At 43.9% G+C, this 12,470-nt stretch overlaps 1 protein-coding gene across 3 annotated transcripts in view; it reads right to left on the bottom strand.

Moving 5' to 3' along the window:
- The window catches only part of LOC132390384 (heme transporter FLVCR2-like), a 264,051-nt gene that overhangs the window by 45,720 nt on the left and 205,861 nt on the right, over nucleotides 1-12,470 (bottom strand). For all 3 annotated transcript variants that reach the window (XM_059963006.1, XM_059963011.1, XM_059963001.1), the window contains exons 7-8: nucleotides 9,819-9,924; nucleotides 5,844-5,955 (exon numbers count right to left, since the gene is read on the bottom strand). In XM_059963006.1, coding sequence (XP_059818989.1) covers nucleotides 5,844-5,955; nucleotides 9,819-9,924 — 218 coding nt within the window. The remainder of the gene's footprint in view (nucleotides 1-5,843; nucleotides 5,956-9,818; nucleotides 9,925-12,470) is intronic.

Genomic DNA, 12,470 nt, shown 5'->3' with positions numbered 1-12,470 from the left:
TCCTGTAGGATACCCTAAAGGTTGGATCGGCAGTAAGGAAAGCAAATGCTACGTTGGCATTCATTTCAAGAGGAATGGTGTATAGGAGTAAGGACATGTTGATGAGGCTCTATGGGGCACTAGTGAGACCTCAGCTGGAATACAGTGTGCAGTTTTGGGCCCCCTATCTTAGAAGGGATGTACTGATGTTGGAGAGAGTCCAGAGAAGATTTACGAGGATGATTCCTGGGATGCAGGGGCTAACATATGAGGAGTGTTTGTCGGCTCTGGGACTGTATTCATTAGAGTGTAGAAGAATGAGAGGGGATTTGATAGAAACATTTCGAATGTTGAAAGGGTTGGATAGAGTAGGTGTGGAAAGTCTGTTTCCCTTGGTGGGTGAGCCCAGGACAAGAGGCCACAGTCTTAGAATTAGAAGAGATTTAAAACATTTAAAACAGAGATGAGAATTTTTTTTAGCCAGAGGGTCGTTGATTTATGGAATTTGTTGCTACATGCAACTGTGGAGGCCCGATCATTGAGGGTGTTTAAGGAGGAGATGGATAGGTATCTAATTAGTCAAGGTATCAAGGGGTATTGGGGAAAAAGCCGGAAATTGGAAATAGATGGGAGAATAATTTAACTCATGGTGGAGTTGCGGAGCAGACTCCATGGGCCGAATGGCCTACTTCTGCTCCTTTGTCTTGTGATCTTGTGAAGCTCGGTGATTGCGTACCAGCTGGGAGAAGGATGGTGCAGCCTCAGTCTCTCCCAAAATCCCAGCTAATGTTGGGACCATGTCAAATATGCCCCTGTCCACTCGCCGTCCCCAGAGTTCCAGTTTGGCCTTGAAAGCAGACACTTTATCTGCCAACTTGAAGTTGTCATTCTCTCCTGAAGTGACAAATTGAGTTCATTGAGCAGGTTGAAGACGTCACACAGATAAACGAGTTTTGCTATCCACTCCTTGTCACTGAAGTGTGCTGCCAATGGTGACATTTTTCATAGAACATAGAACAGTACAGCACATTACAAGCCCTTCGGCCCACAATGTTGTGCCAACCCTCAAACCCTGCCTCCCATATAACCCCCCCAACTTAGATTCCTCCATATACCTGTCTAGTAGTCTCTTAAACTTCACTAGTGTATCTGTCTCCACCACTGACTCAGGCAGAGCATTCCATGCACAAACCACTCTCTGAGTGAAAAACTTTCCTCTAATATCCTCCTTGAACTTCCCTCCCCTTACCTTAAAGCCATGTCCTCTTGTACTGAGCAGTGGTGCCCTGGGGAAGAAGCGCTGGCTGTCTACTCTGTCTATTCCTCTTAATTTCTTGTACACCTCTATCATGTCTCCTCTCATCCTCCTTCTCTCCAAAGAGTAAAGCCCTAGCTCCCTTAATCTCTGATCATAATCCATACTCTCTAAACCAGGCAGCATCCTGGTAAATCTCCTCTGTATCCTTTCCAATGCTTCCAATTTTCCTGAAAGAAATCACTGTAGCTGCTCTCTTAACTCAAAAACCATGGCCAGGTTTGTCTTTAAGTGCAGGGTGCTTAGACTCAAGGTGCTGAAGTAGTTTTGAGGACTCCCTTGCCTCATTAGAAAGCTTGTCTCCACATATTTCACACAGGGGGCTTGGAGCGTGCGAGTCAGCGGTCACAATGAAGCCATATTTTATGTATGACTCATATTTTCTGTTGGAGGAAGCTTTCTTTTCTTTTTTTGCAGTCTTGGTTTCAGCCGTCTCTGTTTTATCATCATCGTTAGGTCTTTTATGTCCCCACCACCACTTCCAAAGAAACTCTCAAGCGATGCTTGATTTTTACTCATACCGACTGATGACCTTGCGTGCGTAATGACCTCACGTGCGTTCAAGTTCAACAGTGGGTGTGACAGGGAATGAGGAAAGGTGCAGCTGACTCTTATAGTTTCATATTGCCAAATCACTCCTTGCGGCCCGGTAGCACACACTTTCCGACTTCAGCTAAAGATAAGGAGCCATTTTGTCCAACTTAGGAATGTTGTGTCAGCCCGTTGAGTTTGTCTTGGTACGTGGTGTAACCTTCTGCCCAATAGGAAAGTGATGCAAGATTGGAGAGAGCTGGATGGGATCAGATTTCTGAAACACAGTAGTCTGGTTTGGCGTTTTTTGGCAGATGCTGCTGAGCAGGGCACAAGGGAAGATGCTCACAAAATGCCGTTCGAAGGTGAGACCTTCTTACTTCTTACCAAAGTAAGAAGTACTTTGTGCAGACGAATAGTTCCAAGGACAAACCATTTTGCTCTTAACATTTTTGCAGTATCATTTAGGATTCTCCTTCACCTTGTCTGCTAGCACAAACTTGTGCCCTCCTGGTTTCTTAAGTGTTCTCTTGCATTTCCTATACTCCACAAGTATACAATTTGTTTCTACTTGGCTATACCTGCTGTGCACCTCCTCTTTTCTTAACCAGGCCCTTAATATCGCTTGAAAACCAAGGTTCCCGAAATTTGTATCCTTACCTTTTATTCTAACAGGCAGATACTAGCTTTGTACTCTCAAAAATTTAACTTTTGAAGGCCTCCCACTTACCAAGTACACCTTTGCCTGTCCCAATGCACACTTGCCAGATCCTTTCTGCTGCCATCAACATTGGCCTTTCTCTAATTTACAATCCCAACCTGCAAACCAGACCTATCTTTATCCGTACTTACTTTGAAGTTAATGGCATTGTGGTCATTGGATGCAAAGTGTTCCCCCTACACAATCTTCTGAAAACCTGACCTATCTCACTCCCTAATAGTAGATCAAGTATTGTACGCTTTCTCATTGGACCTGCTATGTATTAACTCAGGAAACTCTCCGAAACACATTTGACAAACTCTATCCCATCTCGTCCTTTTCCAATATGGGAGTTCCAGTCAATATGTGGAAAGTTAAAATCACCTAATATAACAACTTTATGTTTGTTCCAACAGTCCTGTACTTTCTTCCTGATAGCAGCATGGAGAAGAAAGCATGTCCTGGGTGGTGGGATCTCTGATGATGGATGCTGTTTTCCTGTGACAGCATTTCATGTAGATGTACTCAGTAGTTGGGAGGACTTTGCCCATGATGGACGGGCCATATCCACTACTTTTTGTAGGATTTTCCATTCAAGGCATTGATGTTTCCATACCAGGCTGTGAAACCCATAAAACCTCACTAGACAAGTTCTCCAGTCTGCCATGACTGAGCACAGCTGTGACATTCTCCTTGACTAGTAACGCCACCCCTTTTCCCTTAATCCCTCCGCTCTGTCATGTCTAAAACAATGAAACCCCGGAATATTCAGCAGCCCCTCCTGCCACCAAGTCTCACTAATGGCTACAACATCCCAATTCCACGTGAAGGAAACAGGGAAAAGCAGGGAAAACATCTACCTACAGTTTTTTCACCTTCTCTCACTCAAGCCTCTGTGAGTGGAAATCAACTACAACAGTGGCATTTATGAGGTTGTCAGACAGACCCATGAATATGCTGGAAATGGAGATTGATCTTATACAGGGCCTGTTAGCCTGACCTCAGTGGTTGGGAAGATGTTAGAGTCAATTGTTAAGGATGAGGTGATGGAGTACTTGGGTGACATTCTACAAAGGACAAAGTCAGCATGGTTTTCTTCAGGGTAAATTCTGCCTGGTGAACCTGTTGAAATTCTTTGAGGAGATTACAAGAAGGATAGATAAAAGAGATACAGTGGATGCTGTATATTTGGGCTTTCAGAAGACCTTTGAGAAGGTGCCACACATGAGGCTGCTTATCAAGTTAAGAGCCCATGGTATTACAGGGAAGTTACTAACATGGTTAGTGCATTGGCTGAGGCAGTGAGTGGCAATAAAAAGGACCCTTTTCTGGTTGGTTGCCAGTGACGAGTGGTGTTCCACAGGGGTTGGTGTTGGGACCACTTCTTTTTATGCTGTATATCAATGATTTAAGAGGATGGATTAGATGGCTTTGTTGCCAAGTTTGCAGATGATACGAAAATTGGTGGAGTAGCAGGTAGTGTTGAGGAAGCAGGTAGGATGCTGAAGGATTAGGAGAATGGGTAAGAAAGTGGCAAATAAAATACAATGTTGGAAAACACATGGTAATGCACTTTGGTAGTAAAAATAAATGTGCGGACTGTTTTTGAAACGGGGAGAAAATCCAAGAATCTGAGATGCAAAGGGACTTGGGAGTCCTTCTGCAGAACCACCCTGAAAGTTAACTTGCAGGTTGAGTCGGTGGTGAGGAAGGCAAATGCCATGTTAGCATTCATTTCAAGAGGTCTAGAATACAAGAGCAAGGATGTGTGATGCTGAGGCTTTATAAGGCACTGGTGAGGCCTCACCTTGAGTATTGTGAACAGCTTTGGGCCCCTCATCTTAGAAAAGATGTGGTGGCACTGGAGAGGGTTCAGAGGAAGTTCACAAGGATGATTCCAAGAATGAAAGGGTTATCATATGAGGAACGTTTGATGGCTCTGGGTCTGTACTTACTGGAATTCAGAAGGATGAGGGAGGATCTCATTGAAACCTTTTGAATGTTGGAAAGGCTAGACAGTGTAGTTGTGGAAAGGATGTTTCTCATGGTGGGTGAGTCTAGGACAAGAGAGCACAGCCTCAGGACAGAGGAACACCCTTTCAAAATAGAGATGTGGAGAAATTTCTTTTGCAGCTGTGGAGGCCAGGTTGATGGGTGTATTTAAGGCAGAGTTTGACAGCTTCTTGATTAGACGTGGCATCAAATGTTATGGCCAGAGAAGGCTGGGACTGGGGTTGAGGAGGAGAAAAAAAAGAGGATCAGCAATGATTGAATGGCAAAGCAGACTTCATGGGCCAGATGACCTAATTCTGCTCTTATGTCTTATGGTCACAAGAGATTTAGTTTAATTCAGCATCATGCTTGGTGCAGACATCTGCGATTTTTAAAAAATGGAGGCTATGTGGGAGTGAAGTGTTAGTTTGATCATAGAGTAGGTTAAAACATTGGCACAATATAGTGGGCTGAAGGAACTGCATTATGCTGTAATGTTATATGTTCTATCTAAAAATTTCCTCCTACTCAGAATCAGATTACCCTTATACAGCTCACATAGCCTTCCATTTTTCTTACATCTAACTAAGAGTCTCTTAAATGTCTCTAATAATGATTCTGGGAATGAGAGGGTTAACATATGAGGAACGTTTAACCTCTCTTGGAATGTACTCCTTGGAGTTTAGAAGAATGAGTGTGGACCTCACAGAAACATTTTGAATGTTGAAAGGTATGGACAGAGTGGATGTGGTAAAGTTGTTTCCCATGATGGGGCAATCTAGTACGAGAGGGTATGACTTAAGGATTGAAGGGCGCCCATTCAGAACAGAGGTGCAAAGAAATTCTTTTAGCTAGAGGATGGTGAATCTGTGGAATTTGTTGCCACGGGTGGCAGTGAAGGCCAAGTCATTGGGTGTATTTAAGGCGGAGATTGATAGGTATCTGAGTTGCCAGGGCATCAAAGGTTATGGCGAGAAGGCGGGTGAGTGAGACTAAATGGGAGAATGGATCAGCTCATGATAAAATGGCGGAGCAGACTCAATGGGCCAAATGGCCGACTTCTGCTCCTTTGTCTTATGGTCTTATATTGCATTTGCCTTTACTACCACCTTGGTAGCAACTTCTTTCACCCATCATTTTATGTAAAACACACCCTTTGACATCCCCTAATACTTTCCTCCAAACAACTTCCTTGAAATGATAATATTGAAGGCAGCCCCATGATATATGTGGATTTACATTGACATATCAAATCTCTGCCTCACGGCCTTATCTAAGAACTGAATTTAATGCAAGGTGTGAGAATAAATGAAGAATCTTCTTTACCTGTTAGTACAGTTCCCACGAAGAGAAATACAAAAATGAAAATGTTTCCTGCCTTCGTTCCAAAGTGATCGATGAGTTTTCCCTGTGAAATAGTGAAGATGATTCCAAAAACCTGAAATATAAACAATAAACACAAATATAGGTAACACAGTGTGACCCCGGTAGTGGACACCCACCATGCTCTCCCACATGCAATGTGTTGTTCTCCTGATTTATAACATTTTCTCAACCATAGAATCATCCAGGTTATTCAACCCAATTCATCCAAACCAAGCAAAGAACACCCTTCCAAATGAAGCCAGTCACTCAGTACTTGGCTCATAGCTCTGACCCAATGTCCTGCCCCATTCCCAGCCCACTTCCCACTTGGGTCTGATCCTATGTGACCCAGTTCTCACGCTGGCCTTATTATCTTTTTGTGTTAACTCACAGCACACTTTACATAGAAAACCTACAGCACAATACAGGCCCTTCAGCCCACAAAGTTGTGCTGAACATGTCCCTACCTTAGAAATTACCAGGCTGACCTATAACCCTCTATTTTTCTAAGCTCCATGTACCTATCCAAAACTCTCTTAAAATACCCTTTTGTATCCACCTCCACCACTGTTGCCGGCAGTCCATCCCACACACTCACCACTCTGAGTAAAAAACATACCCCTGACATCTCTGTACCTACTCTCCAGCACCTTAAACTTGTGTCCTCTTGTGGCAATCATTTCAGCCCTGGGAAAAAGCCTCTCTGACTATCAACACGATCAGTTCCTCTCATCATCTTATACACCTCTATCAGGTCACCTCTCATCCTCTGTCGGTCCAAGGAGAAAAAGCTGAGTTCACTCAACCTATTCTCATCAGGCATGCTCCCCAACTTGTAAATTTCCTCTGCACCCTTCCTATGGCTTCCACATCATTCTCGTAGTATGGCGACCAGAACTGAGCACAGTACTCCAAGTGGAGTCTGACCAGGGTCCTATATAGCTGCAACATTACCTCTCGGCTCCTAAATTCAATTCCACAATTGATGAAGGCCAATACACTATATGACTTCTTAACCACAGAGTCAATCTGCGCAGCAGCTTTGAGTGTCCTATGGACTCAGACCCCAAGATCCCTCTGATCCTCCACACTGCCAAGAGTCTTATCATTATTATATTCTGCCATCATATTTGACCTACCAAAATGAACCACTTCACACTTATCTGGGTTGAACTCCATCTGCCACTTCTTAGCCCAGTTTTGCATCCTATCAATGTCCCGCTGTAACCTCTGACAGCCCTCCACACTATCCACAACACCTCCAACCTTTGTGTCATCAGCAAACTTACTAACCCATCCCTCCACTTCCTCATTAAGGTCATTTATAAAAATATATATAAAAGGCCGCACCGGGAGCACCGGACACAGTATACCACACCAGCCAACTCACAGGTGAAGTGTTGCCTCACCTGGAAGGACTATCTGGGGCCCTGAATGGTGGTGAGGGAGGAAGTGTATGGGCAGGTCCCAAGGGGGACAAATATCTTGGCTGGGAGGTTTGCTAAGGAGTACTGTCTCGGCTTGAAATGTCGACTGTGCCGCTTCTTATAGATGCTGTCTGGCCTGCTGCGTTCCACCAGCATTCTGTGTGTGTTTCCCTTCCCCAGTCTGTTCAGTTCGGTTCCCAACCCCCAATAATAGTTTAAACTCTCCCCAGTAGCCTTAGCAAATCTCCCAGCCAGGATATTGGTACCCCTTGGGATTCAAGTGCAATCCGTCCTTTTTGTACAGGTCACACCTGCCCCAAAAGAGGTTCCAATGATCCAGAATTCTGAATCCCTGCCCCCGCTCCAATCGTTTAGCCACGCATTTATCCTCCACCTCATCCTACTCCTATACTCACTGTCGCGTGGCACAGGCAGTAATCCCAAGATTACTACCTTTGCGGTCCTGCTTCTCAACTTCCTTCCTAACTCCCTGCAGTCTTTTTTCAGGACCTCTTCCCTTTTCCTACCTATGTCATTGGTACCAATATGTACCACAACCTCTGGCTGTTCTCCCTCCCAATGCAAGATATCTTGAATGCGATCTGAAACATCCTGGACCCTGGCACCTGGGAGGCAAACTACCATCCAAGTTTCTTTCCTGTAACCACACAATCGCCTGTGTGACCCCTTAACTAGAGTCCCCAATCACTACTGCCTTCCTCCTCCCTTCCCTTCCCTTCTGAGCCACAGGGCCAGACTCTGTGCCAGAGCTACGGCCACTGCTGCTTCCCCCAGGTAGGCTGTCCCCCCCTAACAGTACTCAAACAGGAGTACTTATTGTCAAAGGGTACTCTTTAGTACCCGTTTCTTCCCCTTCCCCCACTGACTGTGACCCACTTATCTGTTTCCCGTGGCCCCAGTGTGACCACCTGCCTATACTTGCTTTCTATCACCTGCTCGCTCTCCCTGTCCAGGCGAAGGTCATCGAGCTGCATCTCCATTTCCCTAACTCAGTCCCTCAGGAGCTGCAGCTCGTCACACCTGGTGCAGATATGGCCGTCCAGGAGGCTAGGAGACTCAAGAACCCCCTCTCATCTGACACTGAGCACAGAAAACTGTCCTCACACACATAATTCCTCCTTTCCGCAAATAACAGAGTTAAACCTACCTCGCCTCATCCCATTACTGCCTAAGCCCATTGAGCCAAAGCCCTGTCACTCTGCTGCCTCTCACTCCACTGCCCACTGGATATGGTGGTCTTCTTTTTAAACCTTTTGTGTTCTACTGGCTGATATCACACGCCTGCGCAGTCTCGCCTCTCTTTAACCTGAGTAGTAAAAAACTTCCTTCAATCCGAAAAATCAGCCATTCACTCACAACCTTCTTGCTCTGAATTAAAAACCGTTGAAGATTCTTTGCCTTTTTAAACCTTTCGCACTCTACTGGCTGGCATCACGTGCCTGCGCAGTCTCGCCAATTCGATGTAAAATACTTCATCCCTATCTCACCAAATTCCAATACAAGTAATCATTATTCCCATTCTGTTACACACTGTGGCCCATTGATTCAAATATCTCTCTTATTTGAAACAGTGAACCTCATGTTTAAATTTTGTAATCCAATTACCCTTTTAAGCTAAATTTTTGCCAACTTTCCTCCTTCTGTCACTTTTTGCAGTTTGTCTCAGATTAAGTAAATCCTGGTGATGAATACTTTTAATCCACCCTATAACATTGACACTTCAATACAATACCTGAAGGTCATTTCTCAGTGCTCTTAGTTAGAGTCACGTTTGGCTTCTAACACTACCTGATATCAGAGAATCAGAGCTAACACTACAATAGCTTGTCTGAAGATTTGCAGATAGCCTACATTTGGCATTAACACTTAAGACAGTGGCGTATTTTCATGCAGTTTACAGCAGCTTTAAATCAACCGTGGAAACAAGTTTTGATAAAGAAAAATGTTTCTCCAAAACCAGATGCTCAAGACTATAATATATAGGAGCAGAATTAGGCCAATTGGCACATCAAAGCTGCTCCACCATTCCATCAAAGCAAATTTATTTTCCCCTTTCAACTCCATTCTCCTCCTTTTTCTTGGAACTGTGTGTACCCTGGTCCAGGTATGTATGCTTGGTGCAGGCATGTGCTGTAAGAATTTCACTTTCAATATGACTGGGATCTCCAAGCTAAAATTCATGCTGGGTAGGATAGTGGATCATTACTTAGTAAAACTAGCAGCACAGCAAGTCCCACAACAGATTGATGTTCTTTGTAAGCTGAGGAAGAGGGAACTACAGATAGCACTGTATAATTACAAAGAGAAGGGAGAGTATCTGGCCCATGGAGAGAGTTTAATGAGCAAGAGGGTGCAGGGAGGAACAATTGCACACTGCTGCATTAGGCTATAACTAAGACACATCTGTCTTAATGATACCCCCAATGTGGACAACTCACCAAGCACGTGAGATCAACAAAAGTCAGAATGAATGTACAAACATGCTTACCTGTGCGGACTCATTCAGCAGCCCCGAAGAGGTTCCCTCAGACTCAGGGTAGGTGAGTTCTGCACCAAACTCAAAGCCAAGTGGTAGATAACCAGTCATAAAGAACCTGATTATGAAACAGGTAAAGTGCAAGACACCATCTGGAACAGTTCTGTCATTAAGATTGTAAACTAAGCAAATATTAGTTAGCACAAGTTATGAGCTTTACTTTTGAACTGGACTGCTGCTGGGAAGTGGGGATTTTGGAAGCTCCAAGACCCCATGAGTGACCGTTGGTCCTCAGGAGCAACTTGCCATAGCTGCTGCACCGCTGCACAGGGCTGTAATATATTTTTGTTGCATGCAAAGAAAGCCAAGGGGAGAAGGTGACAGCAGGCTTATTCCCCAGTAGGATAGTGCTAACCAGCTGGGACTTTACAGCAATTTGAGTCTTCGTGTATACTTTCCGTGGAATGGGCTGCTGGCGATGATGGTGGAAGCTGATACAATAGGGTCTTTTAAGAGACGCCTGGATAGGTACATGGAGCTTAGAAAAATAGAGGGCTATGAGTAACCTAGGTAATTTCTAAAGTAAGTACACGTTCGGCACAACATTGTGGGCTGAAGGGCCTGTATTAAGCTGTAGGTTTTATATGTTCTATGAACCTCCTCTGGACCCTCTCCAATGCCAGTACAACATTTCTTTGATAAAGGGCCCAAAAATGTTCCATGCAGTCTGACCAATACCTTATAAAGCCTCAGCATTACATCCTTGCTTTTGCATTCCAGTCCTCTTGAAATGGATGCAAACGTTGCAATTACATTCCTAATCACTGACTCATCCTATAAATTAAGCTTTAAGTAACCCTGCAGGACTAGTAAGGCTACATCCACACTAGACCGGATAATTTTGAAAATGCTGGTTTCGTGTAAAAACCATGGGCGTCCACACTATGCATTTTTGAAAATATCTCTATCCACACTGAAACAGAGATTTTGGCGAATCTCCTCCTCCCGTGCATGTGCAGGACACATCTACTGAAAATAAGCAACATGTTCGGTGTCGAATCTCGCCGTAAAAGTGCGCGTTTGTGTAGTTACAGACTAGAAAACCTTAAAATGAAGGACAGCTGTTGGCTTTTGCGCAGGAGAACTTAAAAGTAATAAACAAATACTGGAGCGTACAGAGGCAACTGACAGGGAGTTCACGGACAGATTGACCCGGCTGACGATGAACATTGAAAAACTGACTAACTCTGTTGCATTAATAAAGCACCTTGTTAAATGTATAAAACATGTCTGCATCAGTGTTATCTTGTATTTCCATACAATGTTACATTAGGCTGTTACACATCTATTGTCAGAGAAGTACTTGCATAAATAGGTAAACCACCTTCATACGAGCAAGGACAGAAAACAGGGCAAAGTGAGTATACTTATTTATTCAGTAAGTTATGGGTCAAAGTATTTGATGAGTACATTTCTAACTCTTCTGGCTTCAGTCTTGTTGCCGTCTGTTCTGAAATTGTTAGGTTGCATTCAAGAAAACAATGAAATAGCGCGCTGCCGTCTGACAGAGTTTTCAGAAGTCTCCAGTTACCCCGTCCACACTGATCTGCCCAAGCAGCGTTTTCAAAAATACCCACCCTGGAAAGCGTTTCTGAAAAAGCTCAGGTTTCGGGGACGAAAACGCTGTTTTAGTGTGGACGGAGGGTAAAAATGAAGAGAAAAGGCTTTGGTTACGGATTTATCTGGTGTAGCGTGGATGTAGCCTAAGTCCTTCTGCACCTCTGATTTGTGCATTTTCCCCCCATTTACAAGATAGTTCACCCCTTTATTCCTTCTGCTAAAGTACAAAACCATGCATTTCCCTACACTATGTTCTATCTGCCATTTCTTTGCCCATTCCCCCAATCTGTCTGTACTGCTGCAGATACCCTGTTTCCACAACACTACCTGCCCCTCCACTCATCTCTTTGTATCATCTGCAAACTTGGCCACAAAACCATCAATTCCTTCATCTAAATCATTTATATTTAATGTAAAAAGAAGTGGTCCCAACACTGACCCCTGGGGCACACCACTAGTCACCAGCAGCCAACCAGAAAAGGGCCTATTTATTTCCACTCTGCTTCTTGTCAGTCTGCCAACCTACCCATGCTAGTACCTTTCCTGTAATCCCATGGGCTCTGTCTTGTTAGGCAGCCTCATGTATGGCACATTGTCAAAGGCCTTCTGAAAATCCAAGTGAACAACATCCTCTGGCTTTCCTTTGTCTACACAATTGCCCCTCCTTATCCACAAATGCGAATTCAACCAACCATGAGTCGCGAAAACCTGGAAGTGCTCTTTCAGCACTTCTTGTTTGAGCATGTGCAGACTTTTTCTTCTTGTCATTATTCCCTAAACAATGCAGTATAACAACCATTTTACATAGCATTTACATTTTATTGGGTATTATAAATAATCTAGAAATGATTTAAAGTATACAGGAGGATATGCATGAGTTATCGTGGATCAGAATTGAAAAAAATCTGAAGTTCTCTTACTAAGTAAGTCAGAACAGCTACATCCGGTATTACTTAGCGTGTTAGTCAAACATTTGTCTTAGTATATGGTATATATTGTACCTTTCTATGTATATAAAACACTTAAGAACGTATGTTTCAGCTC

Source organism: Hypanus sabinus, chromosome 2 (genome assembly GCF_030144855.1).
Source record: "Hypanus sabinus isolate sHypSab1 chromosome 2, sHypSab1.hap1, whole genome shotgun sequence".
In the NCBI taxonomy this organism is placed as follows: Eukaryota; Metazoa; Chordata; class Chondrichthyes; order Myliobatiformes; family Dasyatidae; genus Hypanus; species Hypanus sabinus.
This window is presented reverse-complemented; position numbering and strand designations above follow the sequence as displayed.